Raw genomic sequence first — 24170 nt, 5'->3', positions numbered from 1 at the left:
AAGAAGAAGAAGAGATTGGCTTTATACCCCGCCCTTCACTTGGAGTCTCAGAGCGGCCTACAAACTCCTTTCCCTTCCCCTCCGCACAACAGACACCCTGTGAGGTGGGTGGGGCTGAGAGAGCTCTGACACAAACTGCTCTTTTTCAAGGACAGCTGTGCCAGAGCTTGTGACTGACCCAAGGTCACATCAGCAGGTGCACATGGAGGACTGGGGAATCAAACCCGGTTCTCCCAGATTAGAGTCTGCACACATAACCACTACACCAAACTGAGAGCAATTTGGCTACTGCATAGATTAATTTGCTCTGGAGCCATCCTTCCTGAGCTAAGACAAAAATGTGTGAACCAGTGATTAAAAAAACTGTGAACTAGCTCACACGAAGTCATCTTAGAGGGAACACTGCTCAGAGCCAAAATACATAGGCAGAGCTGAAATTGGATCGCGTGGCCGGATAACAGCAAATTAGGACGCAAATGCAAGATTTAACAAAGAGATGTGAGAATGAAGTCCAGCAGTTACCCCCAAGACAAACCAAGCTCAACCCCACGTTCTAGTGAAGCAAAATGTTACTTAATAAAAAAAATAAATCTCAGGCCCCTGTCACACGGGCGAGATAACGCGGGGGTGAGGCGTGGCTATTTGCCCTAGGGCAAAATAAAGCACGTTAGCTCAATCACATGGTCTCCCGAGTCTTTGCGCTGTGGCAGGAAGCTCGCGATCACACGGCAATACTGGAGCTGGCAAAGAAGCTGCGTGGCAAGCATTCCGTGTTTGTGCGCATGCGCAGTTCCGCGGAGCAGCACTGCTTCCAGTTTAGTGTTCGTGCGCATGCGCTCCAGAAGCCACGGGATACTAGCGTTCCTGCGATCAGACGCCCACCTTTGCCCCGCATTTCCCAGATACTACTGCACTTTCCTAGGTAGTTTTTTACTGCGCATCTCTGGCGGGATGCCACGGATTGCCCACGGGTGTGCTACGCTTCCCAGATGTTGCGGTGTGATCACGCACCGATAATCCGCCTGCCATTCGTGCCTTTACTGTGGCACATCCTCCGTGTAAACAGGGCCTCAGTTTACTACTCTTGACAATTAAGAATATCATTGAATATGTAATGTAATTTGGCATGGTAGATTTAAATGCAATTCTCTGTTCTGGGGACAAGAAAAATGCACAACCAAGATGCTGTAAAATTTTCCTCCATGCTAGAAAGGAGAGGGATGGGATCTAATGACTGGATTCTCACAGTTTAGGGCTTATCAGTCTCCAGTTCTGACATATTTATTACCTATGTTGAACCCCCAGTTGAACCCAAACAGATGACAACCAGAAATCAAGCTTGTCATTCTTTTTATCTGTTAAAAAACATATTCACTATTTTGCATGCTAATTTAACAAGCCTCTCTCTCTATATATACAACTATGATCTGTAATTCCACTTCACTGTCTGATGAAGTGTACGTGCACAAGAAACCCCGCCCTTCACTACCCAAAGGAGTCTCAGAGTGGCTTACAAACTCCTTCCCCTTCCCCTCCCCACCACAGGCACCCTGGGACTGTGAGGTAGGTGGGGCTGAGAGAGCTCTTGACAGAAACTGCTCTTTTTCAAGGACAGCTCTTATCAGAACTGTGGCTTGCCCAACGTCATCCAGCCAGGTGTGAGTGGAGGAGTGGGGAATCAAACCCAGCTCTCCCAGATTAGAGTCCGCGCACTTAACCACTACACCACTGGACTCTAACTTTGTTCTATTGCTTCAGTCCAACATTTTGCCCACTCTGACCAAGCTCAACCCTGTGTACATAGGAGAACTTGGTGCTGCTGGACTCTAGCTTCATTCTCATATCTTTTTGTTAACTCTCGCATTTATGTGCTAATTTACTGCCAGCCATTGATCTTACCACCTGATACAATTTGAGCTCTGCATTTGCATCTGAGTTGTGAGTGGCCCCTCCAACCATCCCCCCCACACACACACACCCTCTTTTCTCCTGCAAATAACCCTTGAGGAGGTTTTGTTCCAGTTGTCTGAAGAAGTGTGCTTTGCTCATGTTATGTATTGGAGGAGGAGGAGATTGGATTTATACCCCGCCCTTCCCTCGAAGTCTCAGAGCGGCTTACACACTCCTTTCCCTTCCCTTCCCCACAATGGACACCCTGTGAGGTAGGTGGGGCTGAGAGAGCTCTGAGAGAACTGCTCTTTTTCCAGAACAGCTCTGACAGAACTATGGCTTGCCCAAGGTCATCCAGCCAGGTGCAAGTGGAGGAATGGGGAATCAAGCCCGGTTCTCCCAGATTAGAGTCCGTGCACTGAACCACTACACCAACTGGTATTGGGATTGAATAATCCCTGATTGAATCACCCTAGAGACTGGCTGAGCTTGAAGCTCAAGAACAATAGCCGACCAGGACTCTGGAATAAACCAATCAAGTAGTAAGGTTTTGTAAATAGCCTATCACGGGCAGTGTGTGTGTGGGTGGGGTGGGGTGTTTTGCATGCATATAAGTAGGGCTCCGGCCCTGCTAGAGTTGTCTTAGAGTTAAGCTGAAATCACTAATAAACTATGAACTGATCAGTACACGCGTCTCGAACCCAGTATATTTCAGCTCACGAAAGCTTACACTTTGAGTAAAACTTTGTTGGTCGTAAAGGTGCCACTGGCTTCAAAACTTTGCTCTGCCGCTTCAGACCAACACAGCTCCCCCCCCCCCGAATTTCTCTGCTATCAGGTCACCGTTATCTTCCCACACTGATTCGAGTGATGGTTTTAACCCAAGTGGGAAGGATTGGTGCAGAACAGGGGGACTCGATCTGCAGGTTTTCCTGGCTCAGTTCTTGTTGTGCCCGGCTATCTTGTGAGGCATGCAAGACAGCTGGATGTTTTAAGCCAGCGTGTCCAGCAATGCTCCCTGTAAACTGTGGAGTCTTTGTGAGCAAAAATTCTACTTAGTGAGCTACCAGCATTAAAGTTGTGAGCGAGCGATTGGACTGCTGCATAAATCAGTTAGCTCTGGAGCCCCATCCTTCCTGAGCGAAGGGGAAAATGCGCGAGCCGGAGGCTAAGAAACTGTGAGCTGGCTCACACTAACTCAGCTTAGAGGGGACCCTGGTGTCCAGTACTGGAGTGACGAAAACATGAAAGAGCCACACTGCACAAAGTCTCCAGCTAGGGCTGCGATGGGATTTTGTGACTGCACTGATTCAGTCCGACAGTTCTATTTCCCCGTATTGCTTCTCCGCGTCTGGTTTTGAAGCACACTTCTTGGTTTTCCCTGACCGTATTAATAAAATTCAACAAAAAGAATGCTATTAAAAACGACTATCTCGTTTTGCATCAGCATATTCCGATCCTGCCTGACTTGCCAGGTCCATAAATGCATTTGAGAACTGGTACACTGTGTAAAAATGCCATTCGTTTGCAATAAAAGAAACAAACAGAAGAAGAGAAGAGAGAAGAGATTGGATTTGTACCCCGCCCTTCACTACTTGAAGGAGAGCGGCTTACAATCTCCTTTCCCTCCCCCTCCCCACAACAGACACTCTGTGAAGTAGGTGGGGGCTGAGAGAGCTCTCTTGAGGACTGCTCGTGAGAGAACACCTCTGAGAGAACTTGTGACTGACCCAAGGTCACACCAGCAGCTGCATGTGGAGGAGTGGAGAGTGAAACCTGGTTCTCCCAGATTAGAATCCGCGCCCCTAACCACTACACCAAACTAGCTCTCTCAGAAAGGAGGGGAATGTCCAAAGAAAACAGGTGGGGTGAAAGCAGGTTTTCCTCGACTGTGCGCAGAAATGAGGGGGGAAAACCAAACCGCATATTCATACATCCCTGCTATAGCCACATTCCTCTATGGCCCTCCTATTTGCATTAGGAAAGATAACAAAGCCCTGCCTCACAAGGTTGTTTTTGCAAAGTTTACTCAGGACATGGCCTCATCCAGCAGGGCGTCCACCCTGCTTGTCTCTCAACGCCACCGTGGTCTCTGACTGGCCTTTGTCATGCCTTCCAGAAGAGCTACATCGCTGCAGCCTTCCACGACGGAGTGATGCTCTATGCCCAAGCCGTGAACGAGACGCTGGAGATGGGCGGGTCCATCCGCAACGCCACCGCCATCACCCGCCAGATGCGGAACCGAACCTACTACGGTCAGCAGTGTATCTTTCAATGTGCCTGTTAAGCAAGGTTGCCAACTCAGGCCCATAGCTACAGTGGGGCACCTTGGGGCTAGACCCCCTGGACTTACTGGCAAGCCCCCCCCCCACTTCCCCTTCCGCTCAGGGCCCCCGAATGGCAGCGGGTGCAGGGAGGGAGCCGGGTACTCCTGCACAGCTGTCCAGTGCAGGGGTCCAGATTGGATTACCTTTATTTCAATGAGCCAGTGCCCCCTAAGAAATTTAAATGCCCCCTGACTGAAAGAATCCTGGATACGGGCCTGTGCTCACTTCGAGTTGGGAAATCCCTGGAGATTGGGGGCGGGGGGGTTGGAACCTGAGAAGTACAGGGTTTGGGGAGGAGAAAGACCCCAGTGGGATATAACACTAGCCTCCTCGGTTTGCTAACCCCCAGGTGGGACCTCGATATCTCTCACTATATTTGATCACCAGATGACAGAGATCAGTTCCTCTGGAGAAAGCGGGTTGCTTTCGAGGGTGGACTCTGTGGGGTTGTACCCTGCCAAGGCCCCTCCTGTCTGCAAACCCCGCCCTCCCCAGGCTCCACCCCCAAAATCTCCAGGTACTTCTCCACCCAGAGGCTGGTGATCCTGTAGCCTCCAGAGCAGGGGTGTCAAACATAAGGCCCGGGGGCCAGATCCGGCCCATCCAGGGCTCTTATGCGGCCCGCGATTGCCGATGCAAGGGAGGGAGCGCTGGGGGCTTCAGCAGGGCAGAATAACCTCATCTTCAGCAGTCAAGCATCGTGGGAGTGTCTGCCCAGCGCTGCGCTGCTGCCTCTCCAGTCTGCCTCTGTGGGTTTTCCTCTGCACCCCCCCTCCCACCCCAGGGGGGCCTTGCAGTGAGGATGCACCAACTCGGAGCTTACCAGCTGCTGTCCTTTGTAGAGCTCCTCTCTCCGGTACCTGGCATTACATTTTATGGCACACGTGGCCCGGCCCGAAAAGGTGACATTTATGTCTGATCCGGCCCTCTTGACGACAAATGAGTTTGACACCTCTGCTCCAGAGCATCCGTTTTCTCCAGGGGGAACCGATTTCTGTCCAGTTCCAGGTGATCTCCAGACCCCGCCTGGAGGTTGGCAACTCTACTGTTAAGACATCCCTCATGCGGAGAGGAGGAATACGTGGTGGCTCTTTTAAAGTATTTGAAGGGCGGTCCCTTAGAGGGGGCAGGGAGCTGTTCCTGTTGGCAGCAGAGGAGAGGACTCGCAAGAATGGGTTTTAATTAAGGGCGGGAAGGTACCGGCTGGATCTTAGGGGAAAAATTTTGACAGTCAGAGTTGTGCCACAGTGGAATGGGCTTCCTAGGGAGGTGGTAAGCTCCCCCTCACTGACTGTCTTGAAGCAGCAGCTGGACAAACACTTTTCAGGGATGCTAGTCTACGCTGATCCTGCACTGAGCAGGGGGTTGGCAGGGCCGGCCCCAGCTTATTTTGCACTCTAGGCGAGGATCCCTTCTGGCGCCCCCCCGTGCCCCCCCAGTCAGAGCCAACCGGGGGGGCTGTTGGCGGGGGGCGAGTGCAGTTTGGCGCCCCTCATCAGGGCACCTGGAGAAGAGGCTGACCGGCAGGGCGCTCACAAGCCGTCGCTCCCCTGGCCCTACTGCTGCGGCTGCCAGTCCCCGGCCGCGAGGAGGAGGAGGAGAAGCGCTCCGCTGGGAAGCCAAGGGGGCAGGCAGGGAGAAGTTAGCCGGCCAAAGAGGTGGCGGGCAGCGGCAGGGGTTACCCGGCTGTGGAAATGCAGGTCTTTAGGCGGGGGGGCTTCTGGTGGGGGGCGGGTGCAGTTTGGCGCCCCTAAGGGTTGGTGTGCTCTAGGCGAACGCCTAGTGAGCGAGCCGGCCCTGGGGGTTGGACTAGATGGCTTCTCTGGCCCCTTCCAGCTCTATGATTCTATGAATGGAAGCATAACGGAAACAATTCCCCAAATTCCAGTCTCCAGCGCCGAGGGAAGCCCTCTCCATTCAATCCTGCTCTCAGACTAGTTCACAGGGGCCATGCAGCATACGAAAAGCTTCCGTTTCTCGTTTAGGAGTCCAGGGATTTGAGGAGGGAGGACGCGGAGCGAATAATAAGTTTCGGATTGGGAACATCATGTTTCCTCCCCCCCCCCTCTCCCTTCCGCCACGCAGGGGTCACGGGGTTCCTGAAAATCGACAAGAACGGTGATCGGGAGACGGACTACTCGCTGTGGGACATGGACCCGGCCTCGGGAGAGTTTGAGGTTGGTGGAGCAGCCAATGGTGTCTTTGGAATCCACCCTGCTGGATCAGGCCAAAGGTCCATTTGTTCCAGCATCCTGTTTCCAACAGAAGGCGGCCAGATGCTCTGAGGGAGATCACGAGGAGAGCGTTTATTGATTTTTATTTTTGTTTGCGACACTGTTAACCCACCTTTCTCCAAGAAGGACTCCGGGCGGGTTGTCATGCCATTTTAAATGCCAAAAAGACAAAATAAATCAGCGCAGCTACCACGTGGCCTGGCCTGGATGGGCCGGGCTATCCCGATCTAGTCAGATCTCGGAAGCTAAGCAGGGTTGGTTCTGGTGAGCATTTGAGTGGGGAGGAGGAGGTGGAGGAGGAGGAGGAGGAAATTGGATTTATATCCCGCCCTTCATTACCTGAAGGAGTCTCAGAGTGGCTTATAATCTCCTCTCCCTTCCCCTGTGAGGCAGGTGGGGCTGAGAGAGCTCTTTCGAGGACTGCTCCTGAGAGAACAGCTCTGAGAGAACTTGTGACTGACCCAAGGTCACCCAGCAGCTGCATATAGAAGAGTGGGGAATCAAACCCCGGTTCTCCGAGATTATTATTATTATTATTATCATCATCATCATTATTAAAATTTATATCCTGCCCTCCCCACCGTGGCGGGCTCAAATTAGAGTCCGTGCTCCTAACCACTACACCAAACTGGCTCTCCACTTCCCCACCAAGGAAGCCCAGGGCTGCTGCACAGAAGGCAGGCCATGGCAAACCACCTTTGAACGTCTCTTGCTTTGAAACCCCCCCTGCGGTGTCGCCATAAGTCAGCTGCTAGGTGATGGCACTTCCCACCCACCCCCCAGGCCCTGAAAAAGCCCATCACAGAAAACACCCTCGTGCCAGCAGGTGCAGTTCTCAGCTGTTTATCAGACCGGACTGTTAGACGTTCTTGTTCAACTGAGTGGCATGGAGTCAAATCTTCCTGTCCTATCTCACCCAAGGTCACCCGCTGAGTGTCAAAGTTGAGTGGGAATTTGAATTCATAAGAACATAAGAGACGCCAATGTTGGATCAGGCCAAAGGCCCATCCAGTCCAACACTCTGTGTCACACAGTGGCCAGAAATACCAGGGGCCATCAGGAGGTCCACCAGTGGGGCCAGGACACTAGAAGCCCTCCCACTGTTGACCCCCCCCCAAGCACCAAGAAGACAGAGCATCACGTGCCCCAGAGCCCCTATCTATACCTTGTGGCTAATAGCCACTGATAGACCTCTGCTCCATATGCTTATCTCCCTTTTGAAGCCGTCCATGCTTGTAGCCGCCACCACTTCCTGTGGCAGTGAATTCCAAGTGTTAATCACTCTTTGGGTGAAGAAGTACTTCCTTTTATCCGTTCTAACCCGACCGCTCGTGTGACGCTCTAACCACTACCTCACACTGTCACCTTTCTTTCCCTCCTCCTCCTCCTTCTCCCGCATCCCACAGATTGTTATCAACTACAATGGGACGACCAAGAAATTAGAGATGGTCCCCGGGAAGGCTATCCACTGGCCAGGAAACGCCATTCCCAGAGACGTGCCGTTCTGCGGTTTTGAGAATGAAAATCCAGCTTGTCAAAAAGGTATGAGGAGGAGGGGAGGGGGCCAGTAATTTATTTCATTTATTTGTTTGTTAAAACATTTTGTATCCTGCCTTTCCTTGTGGTTCGAGGCCCTTGCCAGCTTGGTATTCTGATTCTTGCAACACCGTCTTGATGTGGTGGGGGCTTGCCATGCCTTCCGCCTCCACCCTCATTAATTTGAGGGGCGGGGGGGAATGGCACTGGCGATGACACTCTAGGCATTTCCCCTAGACTCTATGGTCTTTACCATAGAGATTAGGGCAGGGGTCCACCAACCTTTTTGAGCCTGCAGGCACATTTGGAATTCTGACGCAGCATGGTGGGCGCAGTCACAAAATGGCTGCCACAAATGGCCTGCTGAAGGAGGCAGAGCCAGCATGAAATGGCTGCTGCAGTTTACCCTTATCAGGGCTATTTTTGGGCAGGAACGCACAGGAACGGAGTTCCGGCTGGCTCCTGAGTTGGCCACACCCAGCAGGAACTCATTAGCATAATAGACCACACCCAACAGCAGGAACTCATTAGGATTGGCTACATTAGGGGGGTGTGGCCTAACATTCCAAGGAGTTCCTGCTACAAAAAAGACCCTGGGTGTTGACAACAAACAAGGTAAACAAAATAAGAAGCAAAAGGTGGGTGTGGCTGGATAACCACACTTCTGGTAACATGGGGGTGCAGCCTAATATGCTAATGAGCTGTGCTGTCAGGGTGGGCCCTAATATGCTAATGTCTTTCTGCCTTTGGGTGTGGTCTATTATGCTAATGAGTTCCTGCTGGGCTTTTTCTACAAAAAGAGCCCTGATAATGGCAGTGAAGAGAACCATAGAGCCAAAAATAAAAGGGAGAGGTGTATTTGCATTCGGGGAGGGAGGCCGAGGAACAAGTGCACCTGGCCACAGAGTATTCCCTAGGAAGGCCCTATGATTTCTTCACTGATCCCACAAAAGGGGTCTTTTGTTTTGTTATTAAATCTGCAAATTTGCCCATGAAGGAAATTTGCCCATAAGGGAGATTAGAAGAACAAGGGGAGATGGGGAGATTCCCCCCCCCCCTCAAGTTGTCTTTCCTCTCTGCTCCTTTGTGGGCTGGAAACTTGCTGTGCCTTCAAGGAAAGCGGCCACTCTCAGGATCTGGACCGTAGCTATGGTGGGGGCTCCGCCTCCTTCCTTAAAGGGCCAGCCCCTCAAGATTTCCTACTGAAAATGGTAAGGGATTTCACTGCTTTAGGGAGGGTGGGGAGGTACTTTTGCATTTCATTTATGTCTGGGGTGGCTATTGGGGGCGCGCACGTTTGTGCTGCGTTTAATTTAATTATTAGCAATGCTCCCTCTAAGCCGTGGAGTCTTGTGAGCAAAAATTTCTACCTTGTGAGCCGCTGGCATTATAGTTAGCTCCGGAGCCCTCCTTCCTGAGCTGAGACAAAAACGTGTGAGCCGGAGGCTAAAAAAACTCTGAGCTGGCTCACACTAACTCAGCTTAGAGGGAACATATTGTCATTATTATTACTTAAAAGTACAGTTATTTGGAGACAGACAGAAAAATAATGGCAGCCCCACCAGAATTTTTTTTCCCCCAGCAAGCCACAAAATCCTGGCTACGGGCCTGCTCAGGTTCTACCTGGCTTACCAAAGTTGCCTCTAAACAACCCTTGTCAATGGGCCTGCAGCTGTTAGTGGCTTGGGAGGGGATTCTGGTATTACAACTGGGGCCCACACGGTCACCTCGCCACAGGCTTGGACCTGGCTGACAGTAGGCGATTCTGCTTCGACGGCATATTGATTCTGCATTGGCTTTTCCCTCCGTTGTTTTACCAAATCCACCTTGGAACAGAAATTCCCCTCTGCATTGCATGGTGCTTTCACTTTCTGTGATTATCGGATTTTATGGTACCCTCTACACCAGGGGTGTTAAACATGCGGCCCGGGGGCCAGATCAGGCCCCCGGAGGGCTTCTATCAGGCCCGCAGTGGAACTGGCTGTCTTCTGCTTCTTCTTCCAGTTTTGCTGCTGCCGCATCATCATAGGTTTGCAGCTTACAGATACGCACCTGAACAGCACACTCAAGATTGCGACAGCACAGACATTTTGATGCAATAATTCAGAGCAAGAGGTGTCAGTTATCAGACACTGTTAAATAAACACAGGCCCCGGTTACATGGAGAACTAGCCGTGCGATGGGGACGGCTGCCGTGTGGATTTTACGGGCGCGATCACACGTGAACATCTGGCAAGTGTCCCGCACCCGTAGGCAACCCGTGGTGTCTTGCTGAAAATGCGGAATTAAAAGATACTAGGGAAAGTGCAGTATATTCTGTAAAATGTGTGGCATGGGGGGGGGGGGTCTGATCGCGGAAACACTGGTATCCCGTCACATTCGGTGCTCGTCCACATCCCACCGGATGTTTTTTTGGAAGCCTCCATGGTATGCGCACAAACACGCATGCGCACAAACCCGGTACTGCTGCGTTGCCACGCTTCACCATCACCGTGTGATCAGCGGCTGATGCCTGAGCACGGAGCCTCGGGGGAACGTGGGATCATTATACCACGCTTCATTTGGCTCCAGAGCAAAAAGCCTCACTCCCCCCCCCCCCCCCCTGCTCTCGTGTGACCGGGGCCACAATATTGCAAGAGTGCTCATGTTTTAAGCATGTTTTTATTTTAAGTTTTAAAAAGCCTCTTTATGTTTGTGTCCTTTATAAAGTTTATATCTCCGCTACCTGGCATTACATTTTTCAACACGCACGGCCCAGTCCGACAAGGTTCTCGTTTATGTCAGATCCGGCCCTCCTAACACATGAGTTCGACACCCCTGCTCTACACGGCATGCCGCCTTCTCTTTCTTTGACCGTCGTGTCTTATGGGTACCCTCTGCATAGATTTATGGCCGTTCAGGGGTGACTTTGCAGTCGGTACGGCGTTGCCCCGGGGGTATCCGAATGTGGTTTCGAGCTGCACCTTTTCCTCAGTGTTGAGAAAATGTGGCGCGCATGCCAGAGGCAGAATCGCCCAGCGTTGGGGCCGCATAATACTTTGAGCTGGTCTACGGCCGGCTAGCAGCTCACTAACTGCCCCTCCTTGTTTTCCTTGCCTAGCCTCTTTGTCCTTGCTGGAGATCCTGTCCCTTGCCATGACCCTGGTTCTCTCTCTGGTGACCATCGCCGCCTTCTTCGTGTACAGGTGAGCGTGAGCATCGTTTGTGGGGACAGAGGCTAAAGAAATAGAACAGCTGGAGCAGACGGGAGGACCAGCTAGGCCTGTATTCAGTCTCTGACAAAGAGATCTAGGGCAGGGGTGTCAAACATGCAGCCCAGGGGCCGGATCAGGCCCCCAGAGGGCTTCCATCAGGCCTACAGTGTCTGCTGCTTCCAGTGCTGCTGCTGCTGCTGCATCATAGCTTGCTTCGCCAGACTCAGCCATTTCATGTTTTCCCCTGGGTCCTTAGAGTCAGAACTCTGAGCATGAGATCTCTGTGGTGAATGTCAATAAATCAAAAGTAGGTTCGCAGCTTACAGATACACACCTGAACAGCCATACTCAAGATTGCAAGAGCACAGACATTTCTGGTGCAACGTTATCAGTTATCAGATACTGTTAAATAAACAGAATATTGCAAGTGCTAAATGGCTTAAGCATGTTTTTATTTTAAGTAAAAAACAAATCTTTGTGTCTGTGTCCTTTATAAAGTTTATATCTCCGCTACCTGGCATTACATTTTATGACACACATGGCCCCGGCACAACAAGGTCTCATTTATGTCATATCTAGCCCGCATAACAAATGAGTTCGACACCCCTGATCTAGGGGCTCTGATGGACAATTAGAGTTGCCAAGTAAAAATAACTCACCGGCAGGGAAGCCACGCCGGGCTCTGGGAGCTGTCCTCGGAGGCACGCGCATGTGCCGCCAGCATGTCACCGGAAGTGACGCGCGACGTCGACCACGTTGAGGGCGTGGCCCCGATCGTTGGAGGGAAAACCATAGAGTTTTCCCTCCGACGATCCGGGCCACACCCCCAACGTGGTCGGCGTGGTTGCGTCACCTCTGGTGACGCAGCCACGCTGCGCTTCGGGGGGCGGAGTTCCCCCCGGGGCCTGATTCCGCGGTGGTGGAAATCGGGCCTCCAAAGCGGGGGTTTACCCACCACCCGCCCCCACTTGGCAGCCCTATGGACAATGCTATGTGCGACTGTGCTGAAACAGGCTACGTCCGTGCTAGGGATTATTAGGGAAAGGATGGAAAACAAAGCAGCCGTAGTATCATGGCTTGGTATAAGAGAGCCCCAAGAAGGGGGTCGTGACTCAGTGGTAGAGCATCGGCTTGACATGCAGAAGGTCCTCAGTTCAATCCCCGGCATCTCCAGCTTAAAGGACCAGGAAATAGGTCATATGGAAGACCTCTACTTGAGACGTAGGAGAGCCACTGCCAGTCTGGGTAGACAGGGCCGAGAGGGTTTTCTTTTCTACCTTTCCTATGTAATCAGAACTCAGTATCCCCGTTTTGAAGTTTATGGGCAGCTGATCAGGAGAGACAGAAGGAAGTACTTTCCCCCACATAAGACGAAATTAGCCTTGGGGATTCACTGCCACAAGAGTTTGTGGTGGTGGTAGAAGCTTTAAAAAGGGCCTGGACCAATAAATGGGGGGTGTCTATGATGATGGCTAGATAAACCTCCATGTTCATTTGCAGTGTACCCCTTGAGCACCAACGGCGGAGCGACCATCAGTGGGAACAGGCTGTTGGCTTCCTGCCCTGCTTGTGGGTTTCCCAGAGGCATCTGGTTGGTTTTATCCAGCGGAGCTCTTCTTTTTCTTCTTTTGAAACAGAGGCCAGAAAAATGGGTGCCTCTCAGTTCACACAAGCCGTGCATGAAGGGCATGGTCCTTTCCAGGGGTCCTTTCGTAGAAAAAGAGGTGCAGGAGCTCATTAGCATAACTTATTTGCATATGCCACACCCCCTGACATCACCGGAAGTGTGTCAGAAGGCAACACCCACTGCTCAGGCTCCACTGGACTGTTTTGGATTGCTAGCTATGGAGGGAACGTGCAGATCTGTCCTCGCAGAGGAGGAAGAGCTTGTACCTGAATAAAACTTGGTCTTAAAGGTGCCACTGGACTGTTTTAAGCCGGGGGGCGGGGGGGGGGCTCTGCAACTTACCTGGCTGCTTCTTGCTCTGACTGAGGGCTGCTGGGAGCAGGGGGTGGGGCTTGTTGCATGTGCCCGCCCCCTGGGCTCTTTACTGCCGGAGCTCTGCTCCTGTGCGCTCCTGCAGGAAATGACCCCTGGTCCTTTCCCTTGGTGTGTTCCCAGCATCTGACATTCAGAGGTATCCTGCCTCTGACCATGGAGATTCCACCGAAGCTGTCACAGCTGACAGACCTGTCCTCCACCATGTATTTTTCCCGTCTCCTTTTTAAAAACAATCTGGCCATTGCAACCTCTAGCGGTGACCAACCCTGTAAATACAAAGGATTTCTCTTTTTTCCTGAATTTGTTGCTGGTCAACTACAAGGGTCTGGGGGAAGCATGAGTTCAAGGTTTATGTGAGATGATAAGAGAAAACAAAGGCTCTGAACTTTTGACATTGCCGTGGAGGGCAGAGGATGTAGCGAAGAAGGCAGATTGTGTGGCCATCGTTGGCCCCTTAAAACGCACCCTTGTGCTCCCTCCCCCCAGGAAAATGAAGCTGGAGAAGGAGCTGGCATCAGAACTCTGGCGCATTTACTGGGAGGATGTGCAGTCGAGCAATTTGGAGAAGAACCTGCGCAGCATGGGCAGCAAGCTGACCCTTTCATTGGTGAGTGCCCTCTGCCTGCCTTCCCAGGCCTCCCATGGGCCTGTCTGTTTGTCTGTCTTCCTTAGCCTCACATGATCTCTGTCTGTCTGTCTTCCTCAGCCTCACAAGAGCCTTATCTGTCTGTCTGTCTTCCTTAGCCTCACGAGTCCTACCTGTCTATCTGTCTTCCTCAGCCACACATGATCTCTATCTGTCTGTCTGTCTTCCTCAGCCTCACAAGAGCCCTGTCTGTCTGTCTGTCTTCCTTAGCCTCACGAGTCCTATCTGTCTATCTGTCTTCCTCAGCCACACATGATCTCTGTCTGTCTGTCTGTCTTCCTCAGCCTCACAAGAGCCCTGTCTGTCTGTCTTCCTCAGCCACACATGATCTCTATCTAACTGTCTGTCTGTCTTCCTCAGCCTCACATGATCTCTGTTTGTCTGTCTTCCTCAGCCTCACAAGAGCCCTGTCTGTCTGTCTTCCTCAGCCTCACATGAGCTCTTTCTGTCTGTCTTCCTTAGCCTCACGAGCACTATCTATGTAACTCTCTATCTGTCTTCCTCAGCCTCACACGAGTCCTGTCTATCTAACTGTCTGTCTGTCTTCCTCAGCCTCACATGAGCTCTGTCTGTCTGTCTTCCTTAGCCTCACGGGCCCTATCTATGTAACTCTCTATCTGTCTTCCTCAGCCTCACATGAGTCCTGTCTATCTAACTGTCTGTCTGTCTTCCTCAGCCTCACATGATCTCTGTTTGTCTGTTTGTCTTCCTCAGCCTCACAAGCCCTACCTATCTAACCATCTATCTGTCTGTCTTCCCCAGCCTCACGTGAGCCCTGCCTATCTAACTGTCTGTCTGTCTTCCTCAGCCTCACATGAGCCCTGCCTATCTAACTGTATGTCTGTCTGTCTTTCCCAGCCTCACATGAGAGCCAGTTTGGTGTAGTGGTTAAGTGCGCAGACTCTAACCTGGGAGAACCGGGTTTGATTCCCCACTCCTCCACTTGCACCTGGCTGGATGACCTTGGGCAAGTCGTAGTTCTGATAAGAGCTGTTCTTGAAAAAAGAGCAGTTTCTGTCAAGAGCTCTCTCAGCCCCACCTACCTCACAGGGTGTCTGTTGTGGGGAGGGGAAGGGAAAGGCGTTTGTAAGCTGCTCTGAGACTCCTTTGGGTAGAGAAGGGCAGGGTATAAATCCAATCTCCTCCTCCTCCTCCACTTCTTCTTCTTCTATATATCCATCCATCTATCATCTACTTATCTACCATCTATCTTCCAACACCGCTCTTTTGCTCTTCCTACCACCCCCATTTCATCCTCATAACAATCCTGTAATGCGGGTTAGGCCGAAATGGTGTTACTCACTGAGTTTTGTTACCAAGCTCAGGGCCGCTCACTGAGTTTTGTTATTGAGCGGGAATTTGAACCTACATCTTCTCAGCCAAAGATTGACGCATTAACTGCTAACCTCCCCTAGGGAGACCTTTCCTACAGAACTGTGGCTCGGCTTTTTAAAATAAATAACTAATCTGCATCAAGGTAATATGAAATCATGAGAAAGGGGGCTCTGGCTCTTGTACCCCGGAAATCTTGTTGGTCTTTGAGGTACTACTGGAATTGAACCTTGCTCTTCTCCTGCAGACCAACATAGCTACCCACCTGAAATTACGCTGTATGAAATTGCACAAGATAAATGCACACTGTTGGGGACTTGGGGTGGTGGAGAGGTGTGCTTTCATACCTAGGAAGCCCCCTTACTGCCTTCCTTCTCTCCTTGTAGAGAGGTTCAAACTACGGGTCCCTCCTTACCACCGAGGGACAGTTCCAGGTATACGCCAAGACGGCTTATTACAAGGTAAGTCTGTCAGGGTAGAATACAAGCAGCCGTGCCGGATCAGAGCAATGCTTTGCATAGACTAGCACCCTGTTTCCAACAGGGGGTAGTCAGATGCCTTGGCGAAGCCCCAAATCAGAGACATTCTTCAGAGGTCCTATTCAGTCCTTGCGGCTAATCGCCAAATAATTGACTTGCTCTCCATAAATATGTCCAACCCCCTTTTAAAAATCTGGGGGAACGAGTGAGTGTCACCTCATACTGGTGGCAGTGAGTTCCACAAGCCGACAGCCTGTCGTCTTGAGTCGACTGCCCGTACTTTTTTACAGAACGACCCTGAGTTCTGATCATTGGCTGGTGAGGCACCCTGGTATTTAGGGGTGGGGCTTCTACACAAGGGGCGTGGCCTTTTCAACTCTAGGGATTGGGTTTCATGGGGCGGGATGTCTTGATTGCTTCCAGTTGTACTGTTTTGGGACAGAGAGAGCACGCACATGGGAGTGTACTGTTGCAGGCAGAGTCAACCACGATCCGTATCTTTTCGCAGTTAAGAGGCAGTAGTGTGGTCCCCCGATTTGGATCGGGGCCATGATACGCAGGGGGCCTTAATCTCCCTAAATTAGGGATGCTTCCAGCCTCCAGGTGGGAGCTGGGGATCCCCCGGAATTACAGCCGTTCTTCCAGACCAGTGCTCCCTCTAAGCTGTGGAGTCTTGTGAGCAGAGGTCATTTCATAGAAAAAGAGGTGCAGGAACTCATTAGCATAACTCACTAGCATAACTTATTTGCATACGCCACACCCCCTGATATCCCCGGAAGTGTGTCAGAAGGCAACACTCACCGCTCAGGCTCCACTGGACTGTTTTGGATTGCTAGCTATTGGGGGGGGGGACACATGCAGATCTGTCCTGCGGAGGGGGGAGAGCTTGTCCCTGAAGGCGGCCGGGGGGGGGGGGCTCTGCAACTTACCTGGCTGCTTCTTGCTCTTTGTGGCTCAACTGAGGGCTGCTGGGAGCAGGGGGCGGGGCTTGTTGCATGTGCCCGCCCCCTGGACTCCTTACTGCCGGAGCTCCACTCCTGTGCGCTCCCACAGGAAATGACCCCTGCTTGTGAGCAAAAATTCTACCCCTTTGTGAGCGACCGGCATTAAAGTTGTGAGCTAGCAATTTGGCCGCTGCGTCAGTCGGTTTGCTCCAGGGGCCCTCCTTCCTGAGCCAGGACAAAAACGTGTGCGAGCCGGAGGCTAAGAAACTGAGCTAGCTCACACTAACTCAGCTTAGAGGGAACACTGCTCCAGACCACAAAGATCAGTCCCCCCGGAGCAAATGGCTGCTTTGGAGGGTGGACTCTGTGGCATCGTCCCCCAGTGAGTTCCCTGTCCTCCCCGGGCTCCGCCCCCAAATCTCCAGGAGTTTCCCAATCAGGACCTACCTTCTCCACCCCCTGCCGGTGGCCAGGGTGGGCCTGGCAACCCTACCCTCAATAGCTGCTTTGGAACATGGACTCTGTGGCGTTATAGCCGGATGAGGCCTTTCTCCTCCCCAAACCCCGCCCTCCTCAGGCTCCGCCCCTAAATCTCCAAGCATTTTCCAAGCTAGAGTTGACAACCGCAGTGGTAGTAGGCAGGGGTCATTTCCTGCAGGAGCGCACAGGAGCGGAGCTCCGTCAGTAAAGAGCCCAGGGGGCGGGCACATGCAACAAGCCCCGCCCCCTGCTCCCAGCAGTCCTCAGTCAGAGCAAGAAGCAGCCAGGTAAGTTGCAGAGCTCCCCCCGGCCCCAAAACAGTCCAGTGGCACCTTTAAGACCAAGTTTTATTCAGGTACAAGCTCTCCCTCCTCTGTGAGGACAGATCTGCACTCCCCCCCCCTCAATAGCTAGCAATCCAAAACAGTCCAGTGGAGCCTGAGTGGTGGGTGTTGCCTTCTGACACACTTCCAGTCACATATGCAAATGAGTTATGCTAATGAGTCATGCTAATGAGCTCCTGCACCTCTTTTTCTACAAAATGACCCCTGGTAGTAGGTCTTAGAATCATAGAATGTTAGAGTTGGAAGGGACCTTGCAGGTCATCTGGTCCAACCCCCTGCACTCTGCAGGAGCACAGCCGAAAGACAGCCCTACCACATACCCGGAAGAGGGTCGTCCAGCCTCCGCTTGCAAACGTCCAGCGAAGGAGCATCCACCACCGTTCAAGGCAGACTGATCCACTGCAGTCTTTAGCCCTACATGGAGGCCCCCCCCCCTCCAAGGCCTCTTGCCCAGTTGGCATCTCTGGGTTGGGAAATACCCGGAGATTTAGGGGGTGGAGCCTGTGGAAGGTGGAGTTTGGGAAAGAGAGGGACCTCATTAGTGTACCGTGCCCTAGAATCCACCCTCCAAAGCAGCCATTTTCTCCAGGGGAACTGAACTCTGTTGCTTGGTGATGAGCTGTAGTTCTGGGAGATCTCCAGGACCCACCTGGAGGCTGGCAACCCGACGCCCAGTGTGCTCTGCAAAAACTTGGGGCTGGCCCGAGCGGGTGGGTAGGCGAGCTCCTTCGGATCAGAGCAAAAGATCTGGCGGGTCCGCCCGTCCGCAGCAATGAATGCCTTTGCACGCGAACGGTCACCGTGTCTCTTTGCAGGGGAACCTCGTGGCCGTGAAACACGTGAACCGGAAGCGGATCGAGCTCACGCGCAAGATACGGTTTGAACTGAAGCACGTAAGCAACCCCCGTGTGTTCCGTGGGCACCTCGATTGGGGCGGGATCAGACCTTGGCAGACAAGGCAGAGGTGGCATCAGGACCGGGGCACTGGCTCGTGGTTGGCTCTTGCCAGGGTGGTACTTACCAGGACGGTACCGCCCGGGCGAGCTCCGGAACCCAGAACCCTCAGGAAACCCCACTGAACCTGACTTTATCCTGCCTTGACGCTTCTTCCAGGCTTCTCAGAGCGGGAACTCACTGTACCTTCCCACTCCTCTCCTGCTGGTGCTCAGTGTATCTTCCGTGGCAGTTTACCGGGGCACCAGCAGGGGGCGCTGTGCTAAGTGGGGCATCTTCTGCCAGAAGCCAAAGGCTCATTAGTAGAGAGGAAGGCACGGAGCGGAGCGGGGGGGGGGGGGGGGGGGGGAGATACAGAATGTAGCCCTCCCGTGTCGCGCAGAGTAAGGGCTAATGACTCATTAGCGAGGGAACCAGCGATGCCACGGCCATCTGCTCCCCCTTTAATTAAGACCCAGAGCCGGTTAAAGCAAGCGGTGTGTCTGTATAAGAGAGGGAGAAGGTAAACAAGGGGATTGTGATTGTGAAAGAGGCATTTAGTACATGCAACGATTGTGGCCAGATGGGTCACAGAGAGCTATTTGCACCAGCTTTTTGGGGATGTGTGCGTGGAAGGGCTGTATCTGAAAGCATAGTTTCCCACCCTCCTGCAAGAAGTTGCGTATAACAATCTTTCCTCCCCCCCCCATTCATTCAACCCCCCCAGCTCATGGGTCTGGGCCCAGTGCTTGAATTCCTTTCATTCTGATGATCGGTCCCTCATCCCCTGGAGCCGGGAACGGTTCCTTCCAAACACCGTCTTGATGGGAGTTTTTTTTGGCACCGGTGACCACTTCCCCCCAAAAATTTTTTTAAAGAAAAAGAAATGCAGGCTGTACCTGTGCCAAGACAGAGACAGATTTGGCGGGAAGAGGGAAAGGATCTAACCCTCTGTGGAAAAGGGTCTCTCCGCTTTCCTCAGATGACAGAAGTCTGAAATGGGGGATTCTGATGTCTCTGTGGGGTGGGGACGGGGTAGAAGCAAAACTGCCCCACTTCTGGGACAGAAATCCAAGGCAAAATTTTCTCCAGGGTATTTTGCACCCCCTTTCTCTCCCCCCCCCCATTCTTCTCCAATAACTTTGAAAGCCAATTTCCCTCCCCTCCGATACAGTTTTGGAGCTCTCTACATTTTTCTGAAGTGACACAGCAGGGTATCCGTAAATTTTGCCCTACACACGACTGAGACTCGTATTCAGGAGTAGTCTATCTGCCGTCTGGTCTCTGGATGGACAACTGGGCCTCCCTCACTCTCGGACGGGGTTTTTGAAATGGGGAAAGAGTTTCCGCAAGAGGTAGAAGTTCCCGTGCAGTTTAGAAGTACGTTTGGTTTCCCCCCCCCCCTTCCCTTGAAATGTGGGGTTGGAAACGTCAGCCGACAGCAAACTGTTTTCCTACTTGCATCAGCTTCCGTGCGTGAGTGAGTTCGGCTGGAACTAGTACCCCCATTAGCACATCAGACCCATGGGCAGGGCTTATGAGGGGGGGTCCCCCTCAAATTTACACTTTTGACGTTAAATCCCATGTTAAATAAAAATGGGAACATTTATCACAAAGTCTTACAATATTCTTTTACTTATTGTATTAAATGTAAACGCTTAAAATATACCTATGAGTTGGATTCCATGGAGAGGCCTGTACAGAGGCCAAGAGAGGCCTGAGCCGCTTCCATTTTTGAAAGATGGACGACCATCTTTCGGTATGTTTTAGGGCTCTCTTTCGGCTCTGCTCCTGCAGAGTGCAGGGGGTTGGACTAGATGACCTGCAAAGGCCCCTTCCAACTCTAACATTCTATGATGCTAGGAAAATATAATACCACTGATTGTATCATTCTTTTTGCCCTTCTTCATTTTTTAATTTGCTGGTGGTGGGGGGGCAGTGTTCCCTCTAGGCTGAGTTAGTGTGAGCTAGCTCACGGGTTTTGTAGCCTCCGGCTCACACTTTTTTGTCTCAGCTCAGGAAGGAGGGCTCCAGAGCAAACTTAATGTTACACAGTGGCCAAATAGCTCACAACTTTAATGCCAGGAGCTCACAGAGTAAAATTTTTGCTCACAAGACTCCGCAGCTGAGAGGGAGCGTTGGTGAGGGGGGCTCAAAAATGGAAGAAGAAGAGGAGGAGGAGTTTGGATTTGTACCCCGCCCTTCACTACCCAAAGGTGTCTCAGAGCGCCTTACAAACTCCTTTCCCTTCCCCTCCCCGCAACAGACACCCTGTGAGGTAGCGGAGCCGAGAGAGCTCCGGGCCTCTCTTGACCTCTGTGAGGGCCTGTCCATGGAATCCAACTCTTAGGCCCTAAACAGTGCAGTCCAAAGAAGAGTTACAACCAGTGTTCCCTCTAAGCTGTGGAATCTTGTGAGCCAAAATTCTTCTCTGTGAGCTACTGGCATGAAATTTGTGAGCGAGCGATTTGGCTACTGCATAAATTAGTTGGCTCTAGAGTCATCCTTCCTGAGCGAAGACAAAAATCTGTGAGCTGGAGGCTGAAAAACTGTGAGCTAGCTCACACTAACTCAGCTTAGAGGGAACACTGGTTACAACCTTGCTAAGCTCAGGGACGTAATGGGACTTAGAAGAATGTGACCCTTCCTAGATCGCCACTGAAAACCTGCCTGATAACGAGAGACCAGAGAAGAACCGGCCTGGGGTGACCGTGTGAGGGTTCTTCCTCCTCCCCTCACGTACTTGAAGCTGGGTTGCCAGCTCCGGGTTGGGAACTACCTGGAGATTCTGAGGGCAGAGCCTGGGGAGGGCAGGGCTTGTGGAGGGGAGAGGCCTTGACGGGGCATGAGGCCACAGAGTCCGCTTTCCAAAGCAGGCATTTTCTCCGGGGAAAGGGATCTGTGTCGTCTGGGGATCAGCGGCCATAACGGGAGAGATCTCCAGGCGTCATCGGGGTTGCCACCTCCGGGTCAGGAAAAGATCTGGAGATTTTGGCGGTGGAGCCCGGGAGGGCAAGGTTTGGGGAGAGGAGGGACTTCGGTGGGCTGTATTGCCCTCGAGTCCACCTTTTAAGGCGGCCGTTTCCTCCAGGGGAACTGGTCCCTGTTGCCCGGAGTTCAGTGGTAATAGCAGGGGGTCTCCAGCCACCACCTGGAGGTTGGCAGCCCTAATCTAAATATATTTCAAATCAGGGGATTCGCAGCCAAGGTTTTACGTTCCGTTTTTTAATCGCTTGTATTTCTGCCGTGCTTTTTCCATTCCACCCCTCCCCTGGCGAACAAAAAAAACCCGGCGCCCAAAACTGCTCATTGCAATTAAAAACGAATCCAAATATCAATTGAAATCAATTTTTTAAAAAGGTTTTCGGGGAGGGGGTGGCGTCGGTGTGCTCCAGGCTTGGGGGTGGTGCAGCCCCCCCCCCCCCCCGGCCTTGCTGAAGGCAGATGGTCTCTTGCAGAGAGCTCTCCGCTGATAGTCAGTGCATTTCTGCTGTAGTTGCTAGTAATCATGAATTAACCGTTGTCTTGACCTCGAAACTGCCTTAAGGGAAGTTGGGGGCTGGGGGGGGGGCTGCCAACATGGGGCACTTCAACCACACCGTGTGCTCTCTTCTCTCCCTTTCCAGATGAGGGACGCTCAAAACAAGCACCTGACACGATTTATCGGGGCCTGTATCGATCCGCCAAACATTTGTATCCTGACAGAGTACTGCACCCGCGGAAGTCTCCAGGTACGGAAGGGGGTGAAGGGGTTCTAGAAGTCAGGAGTCTTTGTGGATTGGCTAAGTGGCAGAAATCTGCATCTGTTTTGCATATGAGGGAAAACGCTGGTTAAAGACACAAGCGTATTTTGCTTTCAGAAGTGAGGGTTTGTCAGATCAAGCATGCATTTAGAAAAGAGAGTTTTTCTTCTTTCTTACACAGGATTGGATGCCTCCTTACCCCATTTTAGGAGAGGCATTCCCACCTCTCACAGATGGGAGAAAATACCTCTTCTAAGCAGGGGTCATTTCGTAGAAAAAGAGGTACAGGAGCTCATTAGCATAACTCATTAGCGTAACTTATTTGCATAGGCCACGCCCCCTGACATCACCGGCAGTGTGTCAGAAGGCAACACCCACCGCTCAGGCTCCACTGGACTGTTTTGGATTGCTAGCTATGGAGGGGGGGGGAGGCGTGCAGATCTGTCCTCGCAGAGGAGGGAGAGCTTGTACCTGAATAAAACCTAGTCTTAAAGGTGCCACTGGACTGTTTTGGACCGGGGGGCTGGGGGGGAGCTCTGCAACTTACCTGGCTGCTTCTTGCTCTGACTGAGGGCTGCTGGCAGCAGGGGGCGGGGCTTGTTGCATGTGCCCACCCCCTGGACTCTTTACTGCCAGAACTCTGCTCCTGTGCGCTCCTGCAGGAAATGACCCTTGCTTCTAAGTAAGGTTCCCAGCTGCGGCTTAGGAAATTCCTTGAGATTTTAGAAGAGAAGAAGAAGAGATTGGATTTATACCCCACCCTTCCCTTGGAATCTCAGAGCAGTTTACAATCTCCTTTCCCTTCCCTTCCTCACAACAGACACCCTGTGAGGTAGGCGGAGCTAAGAAGAGCCCTTTCGAGGACTGCCCTTGAGAGAACAGCTCTGAGAGAACTTGTGACTGACCCAAGGTCACACCAGCAGTTGCATGTGGAGGAGTGGGGGAATCAAACCCGGTTCTCCCACATTAGCGTCCGCGCTCCTAACCACTACACCACACTGGTCCACCAGCGGGGCCGGAACTCCAGAAGCCCCCCACTGGTTGCCCCCCAGAGCACGAAGAAGACAGACCATTACTGCCCCAGATAGAGTTTTCCATCTAGACCTTGTGGCTAAGAGCCACCGATGGACCTCTGCTCTACATGTTTATCCCGTCCCCTCCTGAAGCTGTCTATGTTTGTAGCAGCCACCACTTCCTGCGGCAGTAAATTCCACATCTTCTACTAATAGACCATCACAGCTACTCTCCCATAAGAAGAAGAAGAGAAGAAGAGATTGGATTCATACCCTGCCCTTCACTACCCAGAGGTGTCTCAGAGCGGCTTACATACTCCTTTCCCTTACCCTCCCCAGAACAGACACCCTGTGAGCAAGGCTCCCTCTAAGCTGTGGAGTCCTGTGAACAAAAATTCTACTTGGTGAGCTCCTGGCATTAAAGTTGTGAGCGAGCGATTTGGCTGCTGCATGAATTCGTTTGCTCTGAAGCCCTCCTTCCTGAGCTAAGACAAAAATCTGTGAGCCGGAGGCTAAAAAACTGTGAGCTAGCTCACACTAACTCAGCTTAGAGGGAACACTGCCTGTGAGGTAGGTGGGGCTGAGGGAGCTCTTGACAGAAACGGCTCTTTTTCAAGAACAGCTCTTATCAGAACTATGGCTTGCCCAAGGTCATCCAGCAGCCAGGTGCAAGTGGAGGAGTGGGGAATCAAACCCGGCTCTCCCAGATCAGAGTCCGCGCACTTCACCACTACACCAAACCGGCTCTCTAACTAGCTTCAGATAACTAGCTTCAGGGAAGGTTTTCTACGTGGGATCACATTTATCACATGGGGCAGAGGGAAGACTGTATCATGTCTTCATTCCGAGGCACAGGACGACGCTGGCCGTGACCTCTTTTCCAGCTGTTTTTCACAGTGGGACGGCATGGTCTTGGTTTCCAGACCTGCAGAGGCCGAGGTGGGGGCAGGCGAGGGTTTTAATTAAAAGGGAGAGGGGGGGGCGTGCACCACGGCTCGCTCCCTCTGCAGAGAAGCGCTTCCCGGAGCCAGTTCCGAGGGGGATAATTTATGGCCTGCCAGGCAAGCGAGAGG

At 52.1% G+C, this 24170-nt stretch overlaps 1 protein-coding gene across 1 annotated transcript in view; it reads left to right on the top strand.

Moving 5' to 3' along the window:
- The window catches only part of NPR1 (natriuretic peptide receptor 1), a 109910-nt gene that overhangs the window by 38215 nt on the left and 47525 nt on the right, over positions 1-24170 (top strand). Inside the window, exons 4-11 of the mRNA XM_015411743.1 lie at positions 4010-4145; positions 6303-6394; positions 7858-7993; positions 11088-11172; positions 13670-13790; positions 15548-15622; positions 18224-18301; positions 21968-22072. Of these exons, the coding sequence (XP_015267229.1) occupies positions 4010-4145; positions 6303-6394; positions 7858-7993; positions 11088-11172; positions 13670-13790; positions 15548-15622; positions 18224-18301; positions 21968-22072 (828 nt within the window). The remainder of the gene's footprint in view (positions 1-4009; positions 4146-6302; positions 6395-7857; positions 7994-11087; positions 11173-13669; positions 13791-15547; positions 15623-18223; positions 18302-21967; positions 22073-24170) is intronic.

The sequence above is a fragment of the Gekko japonicus genome, unplaced genomic scaffold, assembly GCF_001447785.1.
Source record: "Gekko japonicus isolate JY-2015 unplaced genomic scaffold, Gekko_japonicus_V1.1 scaffold175, whole genome shotgun sequence".
NCBI classification, from domain to species: domain Eukaryota; kingdom Metazoa; phylum Chordata; class Lepidosauria; order Squamata; family Gekkonidae; genus Gekko; species Gekko japonicus.
The sequence above is the reverse complement of the archived record's forward strand: the minus strand, read 5'-3'. Positions and strand labels throughout refer to the sequence as shown.